The sequence below is a fragment of the Polypterus senegalus genome, chromosome 10, assembly GCF_016835505.1.
Source record: "Polypterus senegalus isolate Bchr_013 chromosome 10, ASM1683550v1, whole genome shotgun sequence".
In the NCBI taxonomy this organism is placed as follows: domain Eukaryota; kingdom Metazoa; phylum Chordata; class Cladistia; order Polypteriformes; family Polypteridae; genus Polypterus; species Polypterus senegalus.
The window spans coordinates 142,749,264-142,776,766 of record NC_053163.1 but is presented as its reverse complement, the minus strand read 5'-3'; the positions used below and the strand labels follow the sequence as shown (position 1 = coordinate 142,776,766).

The window sequence follows — 27,503 nt, the reverse complement described above, 5'->3', positions numbered from 1 at the left end:
CATTCAGCTTTTAATGGTGTCCTAAGCAATGTAAGACAGTAAACCAAGCAATAGGCTAGTAATCTGCCATGGTTACCTTGATTAACAACTGACCGATCAGTTCATTGTTTTATGATCCATGGTTTGTTTCACAACGTTTTAGGAATCTGAGACTATATCTCAACAAGACTAAGAGTACATCATGTAAGCCAATGTGTGTGTGTGTGCGTGTGTGTGGTGGGGAGAAGAGCTTAATAATAAATAAATTGGAAGTTATTTATTTTCATACATTATTGGTTTTCATGTACAGTAGCTGGAGAGCAGCAGTATATTGCATTTGGTTGGAAACACAAGTATTAATTTCATTGTACTCCTTACACATGACAATACTACAACAACCACTACAACTACTACAACTTGAATTCCAGAGACTTACCAGCAATGTGATGTTGTTTGACGCTGGGCTGCTTTTGTTTGAAAGCTCATCTGTGAGGTTCACATTGGTGAGTGTGAAGTTAATCATGAAATAAACCAGAGCTGCAAAGGGGATGAGTAGGGCTTATTATCACAGTATTCGTAACATGTTTTGTCAGAAGCCATTTCTTTCTGCTGCTCTTTAGTGATTGTGACATTAATCAAGTTTAAAATAAACAAAGAAATACACTGACATTTGGAACTAGACCATTGTATTACATTTATGAAAAGAAAATATCCTCATTTTGGTGCTTTATGTCAACAGATATATCTGATTCTTTTAGTAATATAGTCCCTTCATATTAAAAACTAAGGACACTTACATGGTGCAGGAACTGGTTGTATGGGATGGTAACCTGGAGGAGAGAGGAAATTGAAGATGAAAAATCAAAATACTACATACACTGCAACATCTGTTTACATTATGTCTCAGCAATTGGAAAAAAAAATGTAATTGTAAATGACACTATATTAGGTAGATTAGTAGATACACCAAAATTAGCAAAAACATTACAAAATGGATGTTTATTTTGCAGTTTATCTACCAAATGTACATGGCTTCATTCCTCCTTAGGTTGAAAAACGCAAAGAGATGTTTTAACTTTTGTATGTTGGTAAAATAAAGCTAGTGACACTTACCATTGACATAGAGGCTGTTGGGGTCCATGTTATATGGTCCCAGTGCCCTACTGTTTTGAGTTCTGTTGTTGAGATGTTCATATATGGCTACCCTGTCTAGGTTCATCGATGCAGTGTCATTCTTGAACTGACAGGTGATGTTCACTGCCGTGCTGTTGTTGGGTCCATGACTAAAAAGTAGTAGATTACAAATTTATGATATGTTTTATTAATAATAAAATGCTTTGCTGGATTGTTCCCCTATGCATGCATTTTAAGTCAAACACAGTTTTAGGTAAGATGCAGATTTTTTAGAAATTTGATGTCAAGAAGTTGGAAAATAGGAATGTTCAAAAAGAAGGGGCCCAGGGCAGGACTGCTTACTGAACATTTTATTGGCATTACTAATATAGGATACATATTAAATACTTGGGAAAAGTAACTGTGACTAAATTCATATAAATTATTAGAGACATTAAAAAGTAAAAATATGCAAGCTACTGTGAATTAAAGTCCTGTTAGCCTCACTGCATAGAATATTGTTGGTTATTACCTGAAGGAGTTCAACTGACAAGAAGAAAGCTCCGAAGACAAACTGCTGTTCTGAAGCACTTGAGTGACCTAGAGGATTAAAGTGCTTGCATTACTCTTTACGGTAAATCACAATCAAAGAGCAATGTACTCAAGGAGTGGAACTATTCATAAACTGAAGAATTTCTTCCTATTAAATGTAGTATGTTGTCACCATGGCTTAATAAGGTCTGAGTTCACTTCCAATCATAGTTATCTGATATTTTTTTAATATTACTTAGTCTAGAATATTTACATTCTCATTTATCAAGAACTGTGCAATATTGCAGCATTGCAAAACATTTACCAGATGTGTGATGTTCTGTGGTACAGGGCTGCTTTTGTTTGTCAGTTGTTCATTGAATGGCAGGTTTATCAAGTTGAAACTGATAGAGAAATGAATTGTATCTACAAATGAAAAAATAACAAATTATTCATTTATGCAATAGTGTTAATTTATTTCTTTTTATGTACAGCTGTGTGAAAACAAATTTGTTATTTGAAAAAGTGAAAATTCTACTCTGCAGCATCATATACCCATTTTAACCAGAAGGAGTGTCACTGAGCCCCCAAGTCAGGTTTGAAAAAACTAAATATTATTTACTGAAATCTTATTACACTCAATAATAAACTGTAAGTTCTAGCAGGTTCGTGTGTGAAGGAAATGACATTTATCAGACCAGTTTGATTCTTACTTTCACTTGTGTTTGCTGAAGTGCTGAATGACGTGCTGATTGTTGGAGGCACCGTACTCCGTGTAGTGCTGACCGTTGAGGTGTTGACCGTTGGAACTGTGTTTTGTGAAAAGAAATTTTATAAGTTAGCTGTAACATAACTACCAGTCTCCTTTATACTGATTCACAAGAGACTCCAATTCTGTTTAAATCACTTTATTGCTTACATTGTTGATGATTGTGAGACATTGACCGTACCTAACTTTCCATTTTATGCTTGTAATTTTGCCCACTGCTGTATATTCAAAAAGATTCATTTTACCCTCATGTGAATGCCAAACTTTGCACTTACAGTGAGCTTTAGTTCTGGCCCTCACCCTCCTGTTTACATCAAGCCACTACCTAACTATTTCACCAGAAGACTTAGAATTTCCTTTAAAATATTGGGCTCAGTTTGTGTTTCGAGGGCACAGTGGCTTTAACCAAATAAGAATTTTCATGTTATCTTTAAATAGTTATGATTTATTGTTTTATACTAAAACAGACATTTCTGTTTCCCAGATGCCAGATGACACATTAAAAAGTGTAACGCAGACACTGTAGTCCTTCCTTAGTTTAGTGTTCAGTTAAATAAAAATATAACTTTCAAATATGCTAGACTGAAAGAAAAGCTTTTCAAAAGAATACTCACTGACAGCAGGTTGTTTTGGATAGTCTGAAAAAAAAGAGATAAACAATTTTATTATTAATCTAATAATGAAACATTGATTAATATTTTTTTTATTCATTAATTTAGTCCAAGAGGTAGTACTTAAACCTGTAGCTCCATTCTCATTCAATTCTTTCTTAAGTGATTTTAAGCAGTAAAACATCTTTTAATTTCATTTTACACAATTTCTCTCTTAGCAGAAAATGTAGCTGTGACACTTACTGTTCACATAGAGGCTGTTTGGCTGCATTGTATACGGTCCCAAGTTGGTGCCGTTTTGGGTTTTATTTTGAAGCAGGTCATAGATGATGTATTTGTTGAATTGAGGCGGAGACGTGTCATTCTTGAACCCACAGCTGATCACTACATTTGTAACGTTTTGGGGACCTGCACTGTAATGAAACATATTTATGGTTACTAATGTCATTTTCCTACTTTTTCTGAACTACAACAAAATAATAGACGATTTTTCCACATAATTAGCACGGTTGGTACTGTAGCAATAACTGGCCTAGCACACCCACAATTTTTACACTTCGGCTCATGGTTTGCAAGCATAATCTGCTGAAAACTATAAAAGTGGCACACATTCATTGTTATTTAGACATACATTCATCTGCTATCGGTGTTATGATGTTGTGGCAGTAATGTGAGAGTTAAATAATGGGGCACAGGAAAAGTTTCACAAACACTTCCCTCAAGCATTGCCACGTGCTCTGGCTTAACATTGATGCTGCGGACCATGGGACAAGGTACTGTCAGCAACTGAGCGTTCTGAAGCAGTGCTACTACTGGAAAGAAAGGAACAAGAAGGACACAAAGTGAAGAACCACTGACTAGTTTTCATTGCCAGTGACTCTATAAGCACGTCTTGATGGATTTGTACAAGCTGGCATATATCCTTATGACACACCATGCTTGCAACATCCCAACAAATAAAATAATTTCACTGAGAAACCACAGTTGTGATCCTCCTGAGAGAACCTGGGGACGCGAGCAATTAACAGTCAAAGAGACAGAGTCCTTGAACTCAAGCAAATAAATTGATGGAGCCTTTGTCACAAATGAGGATTACAGAGTTATCTGTTTATAAACATTTGAAATAGAAATTAAATATATTCTTTGTCATATTGTGTTAATATGTAGCTGCTAAATAAGTAGCTAACTTTTGCCTCACTATTGTACTTAGGCCAATTAATTTAAGCTTGTGTTGAATGTGCTTAGTTGTATATTTTTTGATTGCTTATTATTTGAAATTAACTACTTAAGTAGCTAGGAATATTTTTTAAAGTGGTTGGGTTTATATTATGATATGACATAATGAGTACTAAAGTATCTTTCCTGTTTTTATTATAGCAAAATATTGCTTATTTTACACATTGCTAGCATGGATAGATCTTGTGGATAGAACTTCTGCAATAACTGGCCTACCATGCTTTCTCTCTCAATACTGTGATGGTACATCCGAATATCCATACTGTGACTCATTTTACCCTGGTGATATCCTGTTGCTGGTCACTGTAGCTGGAGTCTCATCTCATCTTTTTAGATGTCCTCATTACCTAGTGATTTCACATTGTCTTCGTCTTCAGGTGTGACAGTACTGAAGGAGCAGCACATTCTCTTTCTGAACTCTTTCTCACTGACAGTGGCCTAATCTAGAGATCCTACATTACACCTCCATTGAATTTTCTTTGATTTGAGATGATTTAGTGCAATTATAAAACAAGTATAAAAGAGTGCTCCTTACCTGTAACTTATAGAATGACAAGATGAAAACACGGGAGCCAAAGTGCTATTCTGAAGAAGTTGGTCAGCCTGGGGGGAACAAAAAATAATTTTGAGCAACAACTTAACTTCATTTATGTTTTTACTTCTTTTGCTGTCATTAAGACCAAGGGCTTGGTTCTTCTACACATTAAAACTATTTTTTGAACAGTCTAGAAATGACACCTTGAAACTTTTAAATGATTTCTATAAAGACTTAAAAATTGACTTATCATTTGTTTTGAATGAAAGTCTTTTTCCTTTAAATTCCAGTGCAGATTCAAAAACTTACCAGAGATGTAATGTTTTTTGCTATGATGTTGTTTTTGTTGTTTAATGCTGATGTGAAAGGCAGATTGGTCAAGGTGAAGTTAACAGTGAGATAAATTGGTTCTGAAAAAGAATCAAAGACAAGATCTTACTATATTATTTTAGGCCGATTCATATAAACTATTTTTGTCTACCTTCTTTGTGCTCTTAGCAAGTAGTCTGTTCTATAACGGCTTCATTCTTTTAATAAGTTTGGAGCAGGACAGTTTAAAAAACATCGATTTGACCTAAATACCGTAATATATTTGGGATTCTGCTTAATACAGTTTAGGGACCCTGGGCACTAGAGCCTATCACAGAAACACTGGGTGTAAGACAGAAGCCTTGTCTGACAGTCAATCAAAAGGCCCACATAGTCAGTAGGGACCCATTTGTATTGTGTACGCTAGAGGCACTGTTGTCTCATTAACCCTACCAGCCAGATGTCCTGGACACATGTATAAAAGCACTCAGTATAATATTTTATATTTTTCTTTAAAAAAGTGAACAAAGCACCGCAAACTCCACAGTTTCAATAATCAATAATAAACAATTAACAATATCCTCCTCTCCACCCAGCAGCTCCGTCACACTTCCTCCCAGCTCCGGTCAGCTTGCTGGTATTCATTCCCTGAATCCTTTTATAGTCCATGACCCAGAAGTATTCCTTCTCTGGGTCAAACACCATATCTGTCCTCGCCAAGTATCCCGGAAGTACTGCGTTCTTCCGTCCTCATGACTCTGAAATACTTCCGGGTTTTTGTAACAATAATAGTCCCCAGGTTCTTGGTGAGCTCCCCCTGGCGGCACAACCGGCATCCAAGAGGGCTGAGGAAACAGACTCCACGTCCTATGTTGCCCCGAGGAAATCCGAAGAACCATTGCCTTCCAGTGGAGCTGCCATCTTTTGTCCTGGGTGTTGTAGTGCCCAGAAAAGGCTACTCTTTCTCCTTTTTTCTGCTGAGAGACCTACTGGCCAGGCTGAAACGCCAGCTGTCCATCACTGTATACGTTTGATCACCTGATCAGTGCATCTTTGTGGATATGTGTGAATAATGTCCATGTTGACCTAAAGAGAACATGCAGATTCCACACTGACAATGACCAGGAGTGGAATTTATGTGGAAAATACTAGATGTGTGAAACAGCATTACAACCCACTATGCCTTCATGTTGTTTTTATTTATTTTCATAAAATGTCAAGTTTTAATGATATAAATAGTGCTTCTAGGACACAGTCCAGAATGATTACTTCTTTTTGCCTAATGCTGCCTGAGTAAGATTGTGCACAATGGAGTAGACTGGATCAGAAAATGAATGGATGTTCAGTGATGATGTCTACAGTACTTCCTTTATGGTATGATATCAATATCAGCCATTCTGAGTAAGCGTATACACCTGCAGCTTCTTTATATATTTTAGGCTGTTAAGAAAATACTAGAATGTCTATTGCCAATTCACAGACGTCTCAGTAAAAATGAAATATAATTGTGTCCTTTTGGCATTACCCATTTTGAAAGACCTTTCTTTATGTGATTTAATTAAACCTTTTCAAACCTATTATTGAAAGTAGAATATTTGAGACAAACCATGTGCAAAAGAATTGAAGTTTTTCAGTCCTGTCTAGATTCTTACTTGGAGTTGTGTTTCCTGAAGCGCTGGATAACGTGCTGACTGTTGGAGGTACCGTACTCTGGGTAGTGCTGGCTGTTGAAGAAGCTGTGCTGGTTGTGGTACTGACCGTTGGAACTGTGTTTTGTGAAAAGAAAGTTTGCAAGTTAGCTGGAACTTATCATCCAGTATCTTTTATACTGACTCACAAGAGACTATAATTCCATTTAAATCACTTTGTTGCTTACGTTGTTGATAATTCATGTTTTGTTGTGTCACACTCACTTCACTTAACTTTCCATTCTGTGCTATTAGCTTTATTTGCTCTTGCTGCACATTCAGAATGATTCTTCTAACCCCACGTGAATGCTAAACTGTTGCCCTTGTGAGTGAGCTTTAGTTCTGGTCCTCTCCTGCTGTTTACATCAATTCACTTCCTGACTATTTCACCAGATGACATAGTATTTTCTTCTAACAACTGGGCTGAGTTTGTTTTTCGAGAGCATAGTGGATTTAACCAAAGAACAATTTTTCATGATATCTTTAAATATGGTTATGATTTATTGTTTTATACTAAAACAGAAGACATTTGTGTTTCCCAGATGCCAGATGAAACGTGAAATAGTGTACCGCAGACACCGTAGTCCTTGCTTAGTTTAGTGTTTAGTATAATAAAAATATAATTTTCAAATATGTTAGATTGTAGGAAATATTTTTCAAAACTATACTTACTAATAGTAGGTTGTTTTTGATAGTCTGAAAAATAGAGATAAACAATTTTATTATTAATATAGTAATGAAGTATTAATATCTGTTTTATTCATTAATTTAACCCACAAGTTAGCTCTTAAACCTGTAGCTCCATTCTCATTCAATTCTTTCTTAAGTAATTTTAAGCAGTAGAACATCTTTTAATTTCTTTTTACACAATTTCTCTCTTAGCAGAAAATGTAGCTGTGACACTTACTGTTCACATAGAGGCTATTTGGCTGCATTGTATACGGTCCCAAGTTGGTGCCGTTTTGGGTTTTATTTTGAAGCAGGTCATAGATGTTGTATTTGTTGAATTGAGTCGGAGGCGTGTCGTTCTTGAACCCACAGCTGATCACTGCTTTTGTAACGTTTTGGGGACCTGCACTGTAATGAAACATATTTATGGTTACTAATGTCATTTTCCTACTTTTTTGCAGTACAACAAAATAATAGACTCTTTTTTCCACATAATTAGCACGGTTGGTACTGTAGCAATAACTGGCCAAACACACACACAGTTTTTCCACTTGCTCATGGTTTACAAGCATAATAATAACATTTTGTTAAATTTATCTACAGAAAATTATAAAAGTGGCGCACATTCTTTGTTATTTAGACATAAATTCATCTGCTATTGGTGTTATATCGTCATGGCTTTAATGTTGGGATTAACTAATGGGACACAGGAAAAGTCTTACAAACACTTCCCTCAAGTACTGCTACGTGCTCTGGCTTAGCATTGATTCTGTGGTCTATGGGATCAAGGTACTGTCAGCAACTGAGCGTTCTGAAGCTATACAACTACTGGAAAGAAAGGAACAAGAAGCTTACAAATTGCAGAACCACTGACTAGTTTTCATCGTCAATGACTTCATAAGCACACCTTGGTGGATTTGTACAAACTGGCATGTATCTCGGTGACACACCATGCTTGCAACACCCCAACAAAAAAAAATAATTTCACTGAGAAACCGCAGTTGTGATCCTCCTGAAGAAAACTGGGGCCGTAAGCAATTAACAGTTGAAGAGACAGAGTCCTTGAAGTCAAGCAAATAAACTGATGGGGCCTTTGTCGCAATTGAGGAAAACAGAATTATCTGTCTATAAAACTTTGAAGTAGAAAGTGAATATATTGTTTGTCATACTTGTTTAAATATGTAGCTGCAGAATTAGTAGTTAACTTTTGCCTCATTATTGTTTCTAGGTCATTTTAATTAAGCTTGTCATGAATTTGTTTATGTGTATATATTATGGTCACTTACTATTTGAAATTAACTTCTTACTGTAAGTAGCTAGGAATTCTTTTTCAAGTGGTTGGGTTTATATTATGATTTGACATAATGATTACTAAAATATCTTTCCTGTTTTTATTATAGTAAAATAATGCTCATTTTTCACATTGCTAGCATGGGTGCATCTTGAACTCCCACAAAACCTGGCCTACCACGCCTTCTCTCTCAATACTGTTATGGTACATCAGAATATCCATACTGTGACTCATTTTACCCTGGTGATATCCTTTTGCTGCTCACTGTAGCTGGAGTCTCATCTCATCTTTTTAGATGTCCTCACTACCTAGTGATTTCACATTGTCTTCGTCTTCAGGTGTGACAGTACTGAAGGAGCAGCACATTCTCTCTCTGAACTTTTCTTGCTGCTCGGGCACTTTCTTTTTCCCCCTTTTATGTATTTCTGTAGCTTGACGTGAGATGACATAATCCCTTGGCACATCATTTCTGCTTTGTGTATGCATCATACACTTCTGTGAGACATTAAACCAATACCTTCCAACAAGTTTGTGAATAATAAGGTGTACATCATTTTGTTCAAGTGTTTTTCACTTATCTCTTTCATGGCCATGGGTAGCTGTTTGCCAATCCATACAGCTCTGTTTGTAACGTGAGTGTGACGCTTTTCAGGCCAGCAGTGCATCACGGGGTAGACATGCAGACATCCCATTCACTGACAGTGGGCTAATCTAGAGTTCCTACATTTTATCTCCATAGAATGTTCCTTGATTTGAGATGATTGATTTCAATTATAAAAGAGTGCCTTACCTGTAACTAACAGAATGACAAGATGAAAACACGGGAGCCAAAGTGCTGTTCTGAAGAAGTTGGTTAGCCTGGGGGGAACAAAAAATAATTTTGAGCAGCAACTTAACTTCATTTATGTTTTTACTTCTTTTGCTGTCATTAAGACCAAGGGCTTGGTTCTTCTACACATTAAAAACTATTTTGTGAACAGTCTGAAAATGACACCTTGAAACTTTTAAATGATTTCTATAAAGACTTAAAAATTGACTTATCATTTGTTTTGAATGAAAGTCTTTTTCCTTTAAATTCCAGTGCAGATTCAAAAACTTACCAGAGATGTAATGTTTTTTGCTATGATGTTGTTTTTGTTGTTTAATTCTGATGTGAAAGGCAGATTGGTCAAGGTGAAGTTAACAGTGAGATAAATTGGTTCTGAAAAAGAATAAAAGACAAGATCTTACTATATTATTTTAGTCCGATTCATATAAATTATTTTTGTCTACCTTCTTTGTGCTCTTAGCAAGTAGTCTGTTCTATAATGGCTTCATTCTTTCAATAAGTGTGGAGCAGGACAGTTTATAAAACATTGATTTGACCTAAATACTGTAATATATTTGGGATTCTGCTTAGTACAGTTTAAGGACCCTGGGCACTAGAGCCTATCACAGAAACACTGGGTGTAAGACAGAAGCCTTGTCTGACAGTCAATCAAAAGGCCCACATAGTCAGAAGAGACCCATTTGTATTGTGTACGTTAGAGGCACTGTTGTCCCGTTAACCCTACCCGTCAGATGTTCTGGACACACGTATAAAAGCACTTAGTGTAATTTTTTATATTTTTCTTTAATAAAGTGAACAAAGCACCGCAAACTCCACAGTTTCAATAATCAATAATAAACAATTAACAATTTCCTCCTCTCCATCCAGCAGCTCCGTCACACTTCCTCCCAGCTCCGGTCGGCTTGCTGGTATTCCCTGAATCCTTTTATAGTCCATGACCCAGAAGTATTCCTTCTCCGGGTCAAACACCATATCCATCCTCGTCAAGTATCCCGGAAGTACTGCTTTCTTCCGTCCTCATGACTCTGAAGTACTTCTGGGTTGGTGTAACAACAATAGTCCCCAGGTTTTTGATGAACTCCCCCTGGCGGCATCCAACAGGGCTGAGGAAACAGACTCCATGTCCTATGTTGCCCCGAGGAAATCCGAAGAACCATTGCCTTCCAGGGGAGCTGCCATCTTTCGTCCTGGGGGATGTAATGATCTGAAAAGGCTACTCTTTCTCCTTTTTTCTGCTGTTGGACCTACGGGCCAGACTAAAAACGCCAGCTGTCCATCACAGTATACATTTGATCACCTGATCAGTGCATCTTTGTGGATATGTGTGAATAATATCCATGTTGACCTAAAGAGAACATGCAGATTCCACACTGACAATGACCAGGACTGGAATTTATGTGGAAGATACTAGATTTGTGAAACAGCATTGTATCCCACTATGCCTTCATGTTGTTTTTATTTATTTTCATAAAATGTCAAGTTTTAATGATATAAATAGTGCTTCTAGGACACAGTCCAGAATGATTACTTCTTTTTGCCTAATGCTGCCTGAGTAAGATTGTGCACAATGGAGTAGACTGGATCAGAAAATGAATGGATGTTCAGTGATGATGTCTACAGTACTTCATTTATGGTATGAGATCAATATCAACCATTCTGAGTAAGCGTATACACCTGCAGCTTCTTTATATATTTTAGGCTGTTAAGAAAATACTAGAATGTCTATTGCCAATTCACAGACGTCTCAGTAAAAATGAAATATAATTGTGTCCTTTTGGCATTACCCATTTTGAAAGACCTTTCTTTATGTGATTTAATTAAACCTTTTCAAACCTATTATTGAAAGTAGAATATTTGAGACAAACCATGTGCAAAAGAATTGAAGTTTTTCAGTCCTGTCTAGATTCTTACTTGGAGTTGTGTTTCCTGAAGCGCTGGATAACGTGCTGACTGTTGGAGGTACCGTACTCTGGGTAGTGCTGGCTGTTGAAGAAGCTGTGCTGGTTGTGGTACTGACCGTTGGAACTGTGTTTTGTGAAAAGAAAGTTTGCAAGTTAGCTGGAACTTATCATCCAGTATCTTTTATACTGACTCACAAGAGACTATAATTCCATTTAAATCACTTTGTTGCTTACGTTGTTGATAATTCATGTTTTGTTGTGTCACACTCACTTCACTTAACTTTCCATTCTGTGCTATTAGCTTTATTTGCTCTTGCTGCACATTCAGAATGATTCTTCTAACCCCACGTGAATGCTAAACTGTTGCCCTTGTGAGTGAGCTTTAGTTCTGGTCCTCTCCCTGCTGTTTACATCAATTCACTTCCTGACTATTTCACCAGATGACATAGTATTTTCTTCTAACAACTGGGCTGAGTTTGTTTTTCGAGAGCATAGTGGATTTAACCAAAGAACAATTTTTCATGATATCTTTAAATATGGTTATGATTTATTGTTTTATACTAAAACAGAAGACATTTGTGTTTCCCAGATGCCAGATGAAACGTGAAATAGTGTACCGCAGACACCGTAGTCCTTGCTTAGTTTAGTGTTTAGTATAATAAAAATATAATTTTCAAATATGTTAGATTGTAGGAAATATTTTTCAAAACTATACTTACTAATAGTAGGTTGTTTTGATAGTCTGAAAAATAGAGATAAACAATTTTATTATTAATATAGTAATGAAGTATTAATATCTGTTTTATTCATTAATTTAACCCACAAGTTAGCTCTTAAACCTGTAGCTCCATTCTCATTCAATTCTTTCTTAAGTAATTTTAAGCAGTAGAACATCTTTTAATTTCTTTTTACACAATTTCTCTCTTAGCAGAAAATGTAGCTGTGACACTTACTGTTCACATAGAGGCTGTTTGGCTGCATTGTATACGGTCCCAAGTTGGTGCCGTTTTGGGTTTTATTTTGAAGCAGGTCATAGATGTTGTATTTGTTGAATTGAGTCGGAGACGTGTCGTTCTTGAACCCACAGCTGATCACTGCTTTTGTAACGTTTTGGGGACCTGCACTGTAATGAAACATATTTATGGTTACTAATGTCATTTTCCTACTTTTTTGCAGTACAACAAAATAATACTCTTTTTTTCCACATAATTAGCACGGTTGGTGCTGTAGCAATAACTGGCCAAACACACACACAGTTTTTCCACTTCGGCTCATGGTTTACAAGCATAATAATAACATTTTGTTAAATTTATCTACAGAAAATTATAAAAGTGGCGCACATTCTTTGTTATTTAGACATAAATTCATCTGCTATTGGTGTTATATCGTCATGGCTTTAATGTTGGGATTAACTAATGGGACACAGGAAAAGTCTTACAAACACTTCCCTCAAGTACTGCTACGTGCTCTGGCTTAGCATTGATTCTGTGGTCTATGGGATCAAGGTACTGTCAGCAACTGAGCGTTCTGAAGCTATACAACTACTGGAAAGAAAGGAACAAGAAGCTTACAAATTGCAGAACCACTGACTAGTTTTCATCGTCAATGACTTCATAAGCACACCTTGGTGGATTTGTACAAACTGGCATGTATCTCGGTGACACACCATGCTTGCAACACCCCAACAAAAAAAAATAATTTCACTGAGAAACCGCAGTTGTGATCCTCCTGAGAGAAACTGGGGCCGTAAGCAATTAACAGTTGAAGAGACAGAGTCCTTGAAGTCAAGCAAATAAACTGATGGGGCCTTTGTCGCAATTGAGCATAACAGAATTATCTGTCTATAAAACTTTGAAGTAGAAAGTGAATATATTGTTTGTCATACTTGGCTAAATATGTAGCTGCAGAATTAGTAGTTAACTTTGCCTCATTATTGTTTCTAGGTCATTTTAATTAAGCTTGTCATGAATTTGTTTATGTGTATATATTATGGTCACTTACTATTTGAAATTAACTTCTTACTGTAAGTAGCTAGGAATTCTTTTCAAGTGGTTGGGTTTATATTATGATTTGACATAATGATTACTAAAATATCTTTCCTGTTTTTATTATAGTAAAATAATGCTCATTTTTCACATTGCTAGCATGGGTGCATCTTGAACTCCCACAAAACCTGGCCTACCACGCCTTCTCTCTCAATACTGTTATGGTACATCAGAATATCCATACTGTGACTCATTTTACCCTGGTGATATCCTTTTGCTGCTCACTGTAGCTGGAGTCTCATCTCATCTTTTAGATGTCCTCACTACCTAGTGATTTCACATTGTCTTCGTCTTCAGGTGTGACAGTACTGAAGGAGCAGCACATTCTCTCTCTGAACTTTTTCTTGCTGCTCGGGCACTTTCTTTTTCCCCCTTTTATGTATTTCTGTAGCTTGACGTGAGATGACATAATCCCTTGGCACATCATTTCTGCTTTGTGTATGCATCATACACTTCTGTGAGACATTAAACCAATACCTTCCAACAAGTTTGTGAATAATAAGGTGTACATCATTTTGTTCAAGTGTTTTTCACTTATCTCTTTCATGGCCATGGGTAGCTGTTTGCCAATCCATACAGCTCTGTTTGTAACGTGAGTGTGACGCTTTTCAGGCCAGCAGTGCATCACGGGGTAGACATGCAGACATCCCATTCACTGACAGTGGGCTAATCTAGAGTTCCTACATTTTATCTCCATAGAATGTTCCTTGATTTGAGATGATTGATTTCAATTATAAAAGAGTGCGCCTTACCTGTAACTAACAGAATGACAAGATGAAAACACGGGAGCCAAAGTGCTGTTCTGAAGAAGTTGGTTAGCCTGGGGGGAACAAAAAATAATTTTGAGCAGCAACTTAACTTCATTTATGTTTTTACTTCTTTTGCTGTCATTAAGACCAAGGGCTTGGTTCTTCTACACATTAAAACTATTTTGTGAACAGTCTGAAAATGACACCTTGAAACTTTTAAATGATTTCTATAAAGACTTAAAATTGACTTATCATTTGTTTTGAATGAAAGTCTTTTTCCTTTAAATTCAGTGCAGATTCAAAAACTTACCAGAGATGTAATGTTTTTTGCTATGATGTTGTTTTTGTTGTTTAATTCTGATGTGAAAGGCAGATTGGTCAAGGTGAAGTTAACAGTGAGATAAATTGGTTCTGAAAAAGAATAAAAGACAAGATCTTACTATATTATTTTAGTCCGATTCATATAAATTATTTTTGTCTACCTTCTTTGTGCTCTTAGCAAGTAGTCTGTTCTATAATGGCTTCATTCTTTCAATAAGTGTGGAGCAGGACAGTTTATAAAACATTGATTTGACCTAAATACTGTAATATATTTGGGATTCTGCTTAGTACAGTTTAAGGACCCTGGGCACTAGAGCCTATCACAGAAACACTGGGTGTAAGACAGAAGCCTTGTCTGACAGTCAATCAAAAGGCCCACATAGTCAGAAGAGACCCATTTGTATTGTGTACGTTAGAGGCACTGTTGTCCCGTTAACCCTACCCGTCAGATGTTCTGGACACACGTATAAAAGCACTTAGTGTAATTTTTTATATTTTTCTTTAATAAAGTGAACAAAGCACCGCAAACTCCACAGTTTCAATAATCAATAATAAACAATTAACAATTTCCTCCTCTCCATCCAGCAGCTCCGTCACACTTCCTCCCAGCTCCGGTCGGCTTGCTGGTATTCCCTGAATCCTTTTATAGTCCATGACCCAGAAGTATTCCTTCTCCGGGTCAAACACCATATCCATCCTCGTCAAGTATCCCGGAAGTACTGCTTTCTTCCGTCCTCATGACTCTGAAGTACTTCTGGGTTGGTGTAACAACAATAGTCCCCAGGTTTTTGATGAGCTCCCCCTGGCGGCATCCAACAGGGCTGAGGAAACAGACTCCATGTCCTATGTTGCCCCGAGGAAATCCGAAGAACCATTGCCTTCCAGGGGAGCTGCCATCTTTCGTCCTGGGGGATGTAATGATCTGAAAAGGCTACTCTTTCTCCTTTTTTCTGCTGTTGGACCTACGGGCCAGACTAAAAACGCCAGCTGTCCATCACAGTATACATTTGATCACCTGATCAGTGTATCTTTGTGGATATGTGTGAATAATATCCATGTTGACCTAAAGAGAACATGCAGATTCCACACTGACAATGACCAGGACTGGAATTTATGTGGAAGATACTAGATTTGTGAAACAGCATTGTATCCCACTATGCCTTCATGTTGTTTTTATTTATTTTCATAAAATGTCAAGTTTTAATTTTATAAATAGTGCTTCTAGGACACAGTCCAGAATGATTACTTCTTTTTGCCTAATGCTGCCTGAGTAAGATTGTGCACAATGGAGTAGACTGGATCAGAAAATGAATGGATGTTCAGTGATGATGTCTACAGTACTTCATTTATGGTATGAGATCAATATCAACCATTCTGAGTAAGCGTATACACCTGCAGCTTCTTTATATATTTTAGGCTGTTAAGAAAATACTAGAATGTCTATTGCCAATTCACAGACGTCTCAGTAAAAATGAAATATAATTGTGTCCTTTTGGCATTACCCATTTTGAAAGACCTTTCTTTAAGTGATTTAATTAAAACTTTTCAAACCTATTATTGAAAGTAGAATATTTGAGACAAACCATGTGCAAAAGAATTGAAGTTTTTCAGTCCTGTCTAGATTCTTACTTGGAGTTGTGTTTCCTGAAGCGCTGGATAACGTGCTGACTGTTGGAGGTACCGTACTCTGGGTAGTGCTGGCTGTTGAAGAAGCTGTGCTGGTTGTGGTACTGACCGTTGGAACTGTGTTTTGTGAAAAGAAAGTTTGCAAGTTAGCTGGAACTTATCATCCAGTATCTTTTATACTGACTCACAAGAGACTATAATTCCATTTAAATCACTTTGTTGCTTACGTTGTTGATAATTCATGTTTTGTTGTGTCACACTCACTTCAGTTAACTTTCCATTCTGTGCTATTAGCTTTATTTGCTCTTGCTGCACATTCAGAATGATTCTTCTAACCCCACGTGAATGCTAAACTGTTGCCCTTGTGAGTGAGCTTTAGTTCTGGTCCTCTCCCTGCTGTTTACATCAATTCACTTCCTGACTATTTCACCAGATGACATAGTATTTTCTTCTAACAACTGGGCTGAGTTTGTTTTTCGAGAGCATAGTGGATTTAACCAAAGAACAATTTTTCATGATATCTTTAAATATGGTTATGATTTATTGTTTTATACTAAAACAGAAGACATTTGTGTTTCCCAGATGCCAGATGAAACGTGAAATAGTGTACCGCAGACACCGTAGTCCTTGCTTAGTTTAGTGTTTAGTATAATAAAAATATAATTTTCAAATATGTTAGATTGTAGGAAATATTTTTCAAAACTATACTTACTAATAGTAGGTTGTTTTGATAGTCTGAAAAATAGAGATAAACAATTTTATTATTAATATAGTAATGAAGTATTAATATCTGTTTTATTCATTAATTTAACCCACAAGTTAGCTCTTAAACCTGTAGCTCCATTCTCATTCAATTCTTTCTTAAGTAATTTTAAGCAGTAGAACATCTTTTAATTTCTTTTTACACAATTTCTCTCTTAGCAGAAAATGTAGCTGTGACACTTACTGTTCACATAGAGGCTGTTTGGCTGCATTGTATACGGTCCCAAGTTGGTGCCGTTTTGGGTTTTATTTTGAAGCAGGTCATAGATGTTGTATTTGTTGAATTGAGTCGGAGACGTGTCGTTCTTGAACCCACAGCTGATCACTGCTTTTGTAACGTTTTGGGGACCTGCACTGTAATGAAACATATTTATGGTTACTAATGTCATTTTCCTACTTTTTTGCAGTACAACAAAATAATAGACTCTTTTTTTCCACATAATTAGCACGGTTGGTACTGTAGCAATAACTGGCCAAACACACACACAGTTTTTCCACTTCGGCTCATGGTTTACAAGCATAATAATAACATTTTGTTAAATTTATCTACAGAAAATTATAAAAGTGGCGCACATTCTTTGTTATTTAGACATAAATTCATCTGCTATTGGTGTTATATCGTCATGGCTTTAATGTTGGGATTAACTAATGGGACACAGGAAAAGTCTTACAAACACTTCCCTCAAGTACTGCTACGTGCTCTGGCTTAGCATTGATTCTGTGGTCTATGGGATCAAGGTACTGTCAGCAACTGAGCGTTCTGAAGCTATACAACTACTGGAAAGAAAGGAACAAGAAGCTTACAAATTGCAGAACCACTGACTAGTTTTCATCGTCAATGACTTCATAAGCACACCTTGGTGGATTTGTACAAACTGGCATGTATCTCGGTGACACACCATGCTTGCAACACCCCAACAAAAAAAAATAATTTCACTGAGAAACCGCAGTTGTGATCCTCCTGAAGAAAACTGGGGCCGTAAGCAATTAACAGTTGAAGAGACAGAGTCCTTGAAGTCAAGCAAATAAACTGATGGGGCCTTTGTCGCAATTGAGGAAAACAGAATTATCTGTCTATAAAACTTTGAAGTAGAAAGTGAATATATTGTTTGTCATACTTGTTTAAATATGTAGCTGCAGAATTAGTAGTTAACTTTTGCCTCATTATTGTTTCTAGGTCATTTTAATTAAGCTTGTCATGAATTTGTTTATGTGTATATATTATGGTCACTTACTATTTGAAATTAACTTCTTACTGTAAGTAGCTAGGAATTCTTTTTCAAGTGGTTGGGTTTATATTATGATTTGACATAATGATTACTAAAATATCTTTCCTGTTTTTATTATAGTAAAATAATGCTCATTTTTCACATTGCTAGCATGGGTGCATCTTGAACTCCCACAAAACCTGGCCTACCACGCCTTCTCTCTCAATACTGTTATGGTACATCAGAATATCCATACTGTGACTCATTTTACCCTGGTGATATCCTTTTGCTGCTCACTGTAGCTGGAGTCTCATCTCATCTTTTTAGATGTCCTCACTACCTAGTGATTTCACATTGTCTTCGTCTTCAGGTGTGACAGTACTGAAGGAGCAGCACATTCTCTCTCTGAACTTTTTCTTGCTGCTCGGGCACTTTCTTTTCCCCCTTTTATGTATTTCTGTAGCTTGACGTGAGATGACATAATCCCTTGGCACATCATTTCTGCTTTGTGTATGCATCATACACTTCTGTGAGACATTAAACCAATACCTTCCAACAAGTTTGTGAATAATAAGGTGTACATCATTTTGTTCAAGTGTTTTTCACTTATCTCTTTCATGGCCATGGGTAGCTGTTTGCCAATCCATACAGCTCTGTTTGTAACGTGAGTGTGACGCTTTTCAGGCCAGCAGTGCATCACGGGGTAGACATGCAGACATCCCATTCACTGACAGTGGGCTAATCTAGAGTTCCTACATTTTATCTCCATAGAATGTTCCTTGATTTGAGATGATTGATTTCAATTATAAAGTGTGCCTTACCTGTAACTAACAGAATGACAAGATGAAAACACGGGAGCCAAAGTGCTGTTCTGAAGAAGTTGGTTAGCCTGGGGGGAACAAAAAATAATTTTGAGCAGCAACTTAACTTCATTTATGTTTTTACTTCTTTTGCTGTCATTAAGACCAAGGGCTTGGTTCTTCTACACATTAAAACTATTTTGTGAACAGTCTGAAAATGACACCTTGAAACTTTTAAATGATTTCTATAAAGACTTAAAATTGACTTATCATTTGTTTTGAATGAAAGTCTTTTTCCTTTAAATTCAGTGTAGATTCAAAAACTTACCAGAGATGTAATGTTTTTTGCTATGATGTTGTTTTTGTTGTTTAATTCTGATGTGAAAGGCAGATTGGTCAAGGTGAAGTTAACAGTGAGATAAATTGGTTCTGAAAAAGAATAAAAGACAAGATCTTACTATATTATTTTAGTCCGATTCATATAAATTATTTTTGTCTACCTTCTTTGTGCTCTTAGCAAGTAGTCTGTTCTATAATGGCTTCATTCTTTCAATAAGTGTGGAGCAGGACAGTTTATAAAACATTGATTTGACCTAAATACTGTAATATATTTGGGATTCTGCTTAGTACAGTTTAAGGACCCTGGGCACTAGAGCCTATCACAGAAACACTGGGTGTAAGACAGAAGCCTTGTCTGACAGTCAATCAAAAGGCCCACATAGTCAGAAGAGACCCATTTGTATTGTGTACGTTAGAGGCACTGTTGTCCCGTTAACCCTACCCGTCAGATGTTCTGGACACACGTATAAAAGCACTTAGTGTAATTTTTTATATTTTTCTTTAATAAAGTGAACAAAGCACCGCAAACTCCACAGTTTCAATAATCAATAATAAACAATTAACAATTTCCTCCTCTCCATCCAGCAGCTCCGTCACACTTCCTCCCAGCTCCGGTCGGCTTGCTGGTATTCCCTGAATCCTTTTATAGTCCATGACCCAGAAGTATTCCTTCTCCGGGTCAAACACCATATCCGTCCTCGTCAAGTATCCCGGAAGTACTGCTTTCTTCCGTCCTCATGACTCTGAAGTACTTCTGGGTTGGTGTAACAACAATAGTCCCCAGGTTTTTGATGAACTCCCCCTGGCGGCATCCAACAGGGCTGAGGAAACAGACTCCATGTCCTATGTTGCCCCGAGGAAATCCGAAGAACCATTGCCTTCCAGGGGAGCTGCCATCTTTCGTCCTGGGGGATGTAATGATCTGAAAAGGCTACTCTTTCTCCTTTTTTCTGCTGTTGGACCTACGGGCCAGACTAAAAACGCCAGCTGACCATCACAGTATACATTTGATCACCTGATCAGTGCATCTTTGTGGATATGTGTGAATAATATCCATGTTGACCTAAAGAGAACATGCAGATTCCACACTGACAATGACCAGGACTGGAATTTATGTGGAAGATACTAGATTTGTGAAACAGCATTGTATCCCACTATGCCTTCATGTTGTTTTTATTTATTTTCATAAAATGTCAAGTTTTAATGATATAAATAGTGCTTCTAGGACACAGTCCAGAATGATTACTTCTTTTTGCCTAATGCTGCCTGAGTAAGATTGTGCACAATGGAGTAGACTGGATCAGAAAATGAATGGATGTTCAGTGATGATGTCTACAGTACTTCATTTATGGTATGAGATCAATATCAACCATTCTGAGTAAGCGTATACACCTGCAGCTTCTTTATATATTTTAGGCTGTTAAGAAAATACTAGAATGTCTATTGCCAATTCACAGACGTCTCAGTAAAAATGAAATATAATTGTGTCCTTTTGGCATTACCCATTTTGAAAGACCTTTCTTTATGTGATTTAATTAAACCTTTTCAAACCTATTATTGAAAGTAGAATATTTGAGACAAACCATGTGCAAAAGAATTGAAGTTTTTCAGTCCTGTCTAGATTCTTACTTGGAGTTGTGTTTCCTGAAGCGCTGGATAACGTGCTGACTGTTGGAGGTACCGTACTCTGGGTAGTGCTGGCTGTTGAAGAAGCTGTGCTGGTTGTGGTACTGACCGTTGGAACTGTGTTTTGTGAAAAGAAAGTTTGCAAGTTAGCTGGAACTTATCATCCAGTATCTTTTATACTGACTCACAAGAGACTATAATTCCATTTAAATCACTTTGTTGCTTACGTTGTTGATAATTCATGTTTTGTTGTGTCACACTCACTTCAGTTAACTTTCCATTCTGTGCTATTAGCTTTATTTGCTCTTGCTGCACATTCAGAATGATTCTTCTAACCCCACGTGAATGCTAAACTGTTGCCCTTGTGAGTGAGCTTTAGTTCTGGTCCTCTCCCTGCTGTTTACATCAATTCACTTCCTGACTATTTCACCAGATGACATAGTATTTTCTTCTAACAACTGGGCTGAGTTTGTTTTTCGAGAGCATAGTGGATTTAACCAAAGAACAATTTTTCATGATATCTTTAAATATGGTTATGATTTATTGTTTTATACTAAAACAGAAGACATTTGTGTTTCCCAGATGCCAGATGAAACGTGAAATAGTGTACCGCAGACACCGTAGTCCTTGCTTAGTTTAGTGTTTAGTATAATAAAAATATAATTTTCAAATATGTTAGATTGTAGGAAATATTTTTCAAAACTATACTTACTAATAGTAGGTTGTTTTTGATAGTCTGAAAAATAGAGATAAACAATTTTATTATTAATATAGTAATGAAGTATTAATATCTGTTTTATTCATTAATTTAACCCACAAGTTAGCTCTTAAACCTGTAGCTCCATTCTCATTCAATTCTTTCTTAAGTAATTTTAAGCAGTAGAACATCTTTTAATTTCTTTTTACACAATTTCTCTCTTAGCAGAAAATGTAGCTGTGACACTTACTGTTCACATAGAGGCTGTTTGGCTGCATTGTATACGGTCCCAAGTTGGTGCCGTTTTGGGTTTTATTTTGAAGCAGGTCATAGATGTTGTATTTGTTGAATTGAGTCGGAGACGTGTCGTTCTTGAACCCACAGCTGATCACTGCTTTTGTAACGTTTTGGGGACCTGCACTGTAATGAAACATATTTATGGTTACTAATGTCATTTTCCTACTTTTTTGCAGTACAACAAAATAATACTCTTTTTTTCCACATAATTAGCACGGTTGGTGCTGTAGCAATAACTGGCCAAACACACACACAGTTTTTCCACTTCGGCTCATGGTTTACAAGCATAATAATAACATTTTGTTAAATTTATCTACAGAAAATTATAAAAGTGGCGCACATTCTTTGTTATTTAGACATAAATTCATCTGCTATTGGTGTTATATCGTCATGGCTTTAATGTTGGGATTAACTAATGGGACACAGGAAAAGTCTTACAAACACTTCCCTCAAGTACTGCTACGTGCTCTGGCTTAGCATTGATTCTGTGGTCTATGGGATCAAGGTACTGTCAGCAACTGAGCGTTCTGAAGCTATACAACTACTGGAAAGAAAGGAACAAGAAGCTTACAAATTGCAGAACCACTGACTAGTTTTCATCGTCAATGACTTCATAAGCACACCTTGGTGGATTTGTACAAACTGGCATGTATCTCGGTGACACACCATGCTTGCAACACCCCAACAAAAAAAAATAATTTCACTGAGAAACCGCAGTTGTGATCCTCCTGAGAGAAACTGGGGCCGTAAGCAATTAACAGTTGAAGAGACAGAGTCCTTGAAGTCAAGCAAATAAACTGATGGGGCCTTTGTCGCAATTGAGCATAACAGAATTATCTGTCTATAAAACTTTGAAGTAGAAAGTGAATATATTGTTTGTCATACTTGGCTAAATATGTAGCTGCAGAATTAGTAGTTAACGTTTGCCTCATTATTGTTTCTAGGTCATTTTAATTAAGCTTGTCATGAATTTGTTTATGTGTATATATTATGGTCACTTACTATTTGAAATTAACTTCTTACTGTAAGTAGCTAGGAATTCTTTTTCAAGTGGTTGGGTTTATATTATGATTTGACATAATGATTACTAAAATATCTTTCCTGTTTTATTATAGTAAAATAATGCTCATTTTTCACATTGCTAGCATGGGTGCATCTTGAACTCCCACAAAACCTGGCCTACCACGCCTTCTCTCTCAATACTGTTATGGTACATCAGAATATCCATACTGTGACTCATTTTACCCTGGTGATATCCTTTTGCTGCTCACTGTAGCTGGAGTCTCATCTCATCTTTTTAGATGTCCTCACTACCTAGTGATTTCACATTGTCTTCGTCTTCAGGTGTGACAGTACTGAAGGAGCAGCACATTCTCTCTCTGAACTTTTTCTTGCTGCTCGGGCACTTTCTTTTTCCCCCTTTTATGTATTTCTGTAGCTTGACGTGAGATGACATAATCCCTTGGCACATCATTTCTGCTTTGTGTATGCATCATACACTTCTGTGAGACATTAAACCAATACCTTCCAACAAGTTTGTGAATAATAAGGTGTACATCATTTTGTTCAAGTGTTTTTCACTTATCTCTTTCATGGCCATGGGTAGCTGTTTGCCAATCCATACAGCTCTGTTTGTAACGTGAGTGTGACGCTTTTCAGGCCAGCAGTGCATCACGGGGTAGACATGCAGACATCCCATTCACTGACAGTGGGCTAATCTAGAGTTCCTACATTTTATCTCCATAGAATGTTCCTTGATTTGAGATGATTGATTTCAATTATAAAAGAGTGCGCCTTACCTGTAACTAACAGAATGACAAGATGAAAACACGGAGCCAAAGTGCTGTTCTGAAGAAGTTGGTTAGCCTGGGGGGAACAAAAAATAATTTTGAGCAGCAACTTAACTTCATTTATGTTTTTACTTCTTTTGCTGTCATTAAGACCAAGGGCTTGGTTCTTCTACACATTAAAAACTATTTTGTGAACAGTCTGAAAATGACACCTTGAAACTTTTAAATGATTTCTATAAAGACTTAAAAATTGACTTATCATTTGTTTTGAATGAAAGTCTTTTTCCTTTAAATTCCAGTGCAGATTCAAAAACTTACCAGAGATGTAATGTTTTTTGCTATGATGTTGTTTTTGTTGTTTAATTCTGATGTGAAAGGCAGATTGGTCAAGGTGAAGTTAACAGTGAGATAAATTGGTTCTGAAAAAGAATAAAAGACAAGATCTTACTATATTATTTTAGTCCGATTCATATAAATTATTTTTGTCTACCTTCTTTGTGCTCTTAGCAAGTAGTCTGTTCTATAATGGCTTCATTCTTTCAATAAGTGTGGAGCAGGACAGTTTAAAAATCATTGATTTGACCTAAATACCGTAATATATTTGGGATTCTGCTTAGTACAGTTTAAGGACCCTGGGCACTAGAGCCTATCACAGAAACACTGGGTGTAAGACAGAAGCCTTGTCTGACAGTCAATCAAAAGGCCCACATAGTCAGAAGAGACCCATTTGTATTGTGTACGTTAGAGGCACTGTTGTCCCGTTAACCCTACCCGTCAGATGTTCTGGACACACGTATAAAAGCACTTAGTGTAATTTTTTATATTTTTCTTTAATAAAGTAAACAAAGCACCGCAAACTCCACAGTTTCAATAATCAATAATAAACAATTAACAATTTCCTCCTCTCCATCCAGCAGCTCCGTCACACTTCCTCCCAGCTCCGGTCGGCTTGCTGGTATTCCCTGAATCCTTTTATAGTCCATGACCCAGAAGTATTCCTTCTCCGGGTCAAACACCATATCCGTCCTCGTCAAGTATCCCGGAAGTACTGCTTTCTTCCGTCCTCATGACTCTGAAGTACTTCTGGGTTGGTGTAACAACAATAGTCCCCAGGTTTTTGATGAGCTCCCCCTGGCGGCATCCAACAGGGCTGAGGAAACAGACTCCATGTCCTATGTTGCCCCGAGGAAATCCGAAGAACCATTGCCTTCCAGGGGAGCTGCCATCTTTCGTCCTGGGGGATGTAATGATCTGAAAAGGCTACTCTTTCTCCTTTTTTCTGCTGTTGGACCTACGGGCCAGACTAAAAACGCCAGCTGTCCATCACAGTATACATTTGATCACCTGATCAGTGTATCTTTGTGGATATATGTGAATAATATCCATGTTGACCTAAAGAGAACATGCAGATTCCACACTGACAATGACCAGGACTGGAATTTATGTGGAAGATACTAGATTTGTGAAACAGCATTGTATCCCACTATGCCTTCATGTTGTTTTTATTTATTTTCATAAAATGTCAAGTTTTAATTTTATAAATAGTGCTTCTAGGACACAGTCCAGAATGATTACTTCTTTTTGCCTAATGCTGCCTGAGTAAGATTGTGCACAATGGAGTAGACTGGATCAGAAAATGAATGGATGTTCAGTGATGATGTCTACAGTACTTCATTTATGGTATGAGATCAATATCAACCATTCTGAGTAAGCGTATACACCTGCAGCTTCTTTATATATTTTAGGCTGTTAAGAAAATACTAGAATGTCTATTGCCAATTCACAGACGTCTCAGTAAAAATGAAATATAATTGTGTCCTTTTGGCATTACCCATTTTGAAAGACCTTTCTTTAAGTGATTTAATTAAAACTTTTCAAACCTATTATTGAAAGTAGAATATTTGAGACAAACCATGTGCAAAAGAATTGAAGTTTTTCAGTCCTGTCTAGATTCTTACTTGGAGTTGTGTTTCCTGAAGCGCTGGATAACGTGCTGACTGTTGGAGGTACCGTACTCTGGGTAGTGCTGGCTGTTGAAGAAGCTGTGCTGGTTGTGGTACTGACCGTTGGAACTGTGTTTTGTGAAAAGAAAGTTTGCAAGTTAGCTGGAACTTATCATCCAGTATCTTTTATACTGACTCACAAGAGACTATAATTCCATTTAAATCACTTTGTTGCTTACGTTGTTGATAATTCATGTTTTGTTGTGTCACACTCACTTCAGTTAACTTTCCATTCTGTGCTATTAGCTTTATTTGCTCTTGCTGCACATTCAGAATGATTCTTCTAACCCCACGTGAATGCTAAACTGTTGCCCTTGTGAGTGAGCTTTAGTTCTGGTCCTCTCCCTGCTGTTTACATCAATTCACTTCCTGACTATTTCACCAGATGACATAGTATTTTCTTCTAACAACTGGGCTGAGTTTGTTTTTCGAGAGCATAGTGGATTTAACCAAAGAACAATTTTTCATGATATCTTTAAATATGGTTATGATTTATTGTTTTATACTAAAACAGAAGACATTTGTGTTTCCCAGATGCCAGATGAAACGTGAAATAGTGTACCGCAGACACCGTAGTCCTTGCTTAGTTTAGTGTTTAGTATAATAAAAATATAATTTTCAAATATGTTAGATTGTAGGAAATATTTTTCAAAACTATACTTACTAATAGTAGGTTGTTTTTGATAGTCTGAAAAATAGAGATAAACAATTTTATTATTAATATAGTAATGAAGTATTAATATCTGTTTTATTCATTAATTTAACCCACAAGTTAGCTCTTAAACCTGTAGCTCCATTCTCATTCAATTCTTTCTTAAGTAATTTTAAGCAGTAGAACATCTTTTAATTTCTTTTTACACAATTTCTCTCTTAGCAGAAAATGTAGCTGTGACACTTACTGTTCACATAGAGGCTGTTTGGCTGCATTGTATACGGTCCCAAGTTGGTGCCGTTTTGGGTTTTATTTTGAAGCAGGTCATAGATGTTGTATTTGTTGAATTGAGTCGGAGACGTGTCGTTCTTGAACCCACAGCTGATCACTGCTTTTGTAACGTTTTGGGGACCTGCACTGTAATGAAACATATTTATGGTTACTAATGTCATTTTCCTACTTTTTTGCAGTACAACAAAATAATAGACTCTTTTTTTCCACATAATTAGCACGGTTGGTACTGTAGCAATAACTGGCCAAACACACACACAGTTTTTCCACTTCGGCTCATGGTTTGCAAGCATAATAATAACATTTTGTTAAATTTATCTACAGAAAATTATAAAAGTGGCGCACATTCTTTGTTATTTAGACATAAATTCATCTGCTATTGGTGTTATATCATCATGGCTTTAATGTTGTGATTAACTAATGGGACACAGGAAAAGTCTTACAAACACTTCCCTCAAGTACTGCTACGTGCTCTGGCTTAGCATTGATTCTGTGGTCTATGGGATCAAGGTACTGTCAGCAACTGAGCGTTCTGAAGCTATACAACTACTGGAAAGAAAGGAACAAGAAGCTTACAAATTGCAGAACCACTGACTAGTTTTCATCGTCAATGACTTCATAAGCACACCTTGGTGGATTTGTACAAACTGGCATGTATCTCGGTGACACACCATGCTTGCAACACCCCAACAAAAAAAAATAATTTCACTGAGAAACCGCAGTTGTGATCCTCCTGAGAGAAACTGGGGCCGTAAGCAATTAACAGTTGAAGAGACAGAGTCCTTGAAGTCAATCAAATAAACTGATGGGGCCTTTGTCGCAATTGAGGAAAACAG

At 36.8% G+C, this 27,503-nt stretch overlaps 2 protein-coding genes across 2 annotated transcripts in view; both read right to left on the bottom strand.

Moving 5' to 3' along the window:
• LOC120538267 (mucin-16-like) overlaps positions 1-21,912 on the bottom strand; it is a 36,952-nt gene extending 15,040 nt beyond the window's left edge. The window contains exons 1-22 of the mRNA XM_039767726.1: positions 21,885-21,912; positions 21,650-21,673; positions 20,941-21,054; positions 19,301-19,401; positions 18,994-19,061; positions 16,915-16,937; positions 16,206-16,319; positions 14,566-14,666; positions 14,259-14,326; positions 12,415-12,584; positions 7,444-7,467; positions 6,736-6,849; positions 5,084-5,184; positions 4,775-4,842; positions 3,247-3,416; positions 3,007-3,030; positions 2,337-2,432; positions 1,949-2,049; positions 1,625-1,692; positions 1,093-1,262; positions 777-809; positions 416-516 (exon numbers count right to left, since the gene is read on the bottom strand). Of these exons, the coding sequence (XP_039623660.1) occupies positions 416-516; positions 777-809; positions 1,093-1,262; positions 1,625-1,692; positions 1,949-2,049; positions 2,337-2,432; positions 3,007-3,030; positions 3,247-3,416; positions 4,775-4,842; positions 5,084-5,184; positions 6,736-6,849; positions 7,444-7,467; positions 12,415-12,584; positions 14,259-14,326; positions 14,566-14,666; positions 16,206-16,319; positions 16,915-16,937; positions 18,994-19,061; positions 19,301-19,401; positions 20,941-21,054; positions 21,650-21,673; positions 21,885-21,912 (1,881 nt within the window). The remainder of the gene's footprint in view (positions 1-415; positions 517-776; positions 810-1,092; positions 1,263-1,624; positions 1,693-1,948; positions 2,050-2,336; positions 2,433-3,006; positions 3,031-3,246; positions 3,417-4,774; positions 4,843-5,083; positions 5,185-6,735; positions 6,850-7,443; positions 7,468-12,414; positions 12,585-14,258; positions 14,327-14,565; positions 14,667-16,205; positions 16,320-16,914; positions 16,938-18,993; positions 19,062-19,300; positions 19,402-20,940; positions 21,055-21,649; positions 21,674-21,884) is intronic.
• A 10-nt stretch (positions 21,913-21,922) lies between these two features.
• LOC120537750 (mucin-16-like) overlaps positions 21,923-27,503 on the bottom strand; it is a 46,687-nt gene continuing 41,106 nt past the window's right edge. The window contains exons 36-41 of the mRNA XM_039766920.1: positions 26,624-26,793; positions 26,389-26,412; positions 25,680-25,793; positions 24,040-24,140; positions 23,731-23,797; positions 21,923-22,054 (exon numbers count right to left, since the gene is read on the bottom strand). Of these exons, the coding sequence (XP_039622854.1) occupies positions 22,023-22,054; positions 23,731-23,797; positions 24,040-24,140; positions 25,680-25,793; positions 26,389-26,412; positions 26,624-26,793 (508 nt within the window). The 3' untranslated portion in view covers positions 21,923-22,022. The remainder of the gene's footprint in view (positions 22,055-23,730; positions 23,798-24,039; positions 24,141-25,679; positions 25,794-26,388; positions 26,413-26,623; positions 26,794-27,503) is intronic.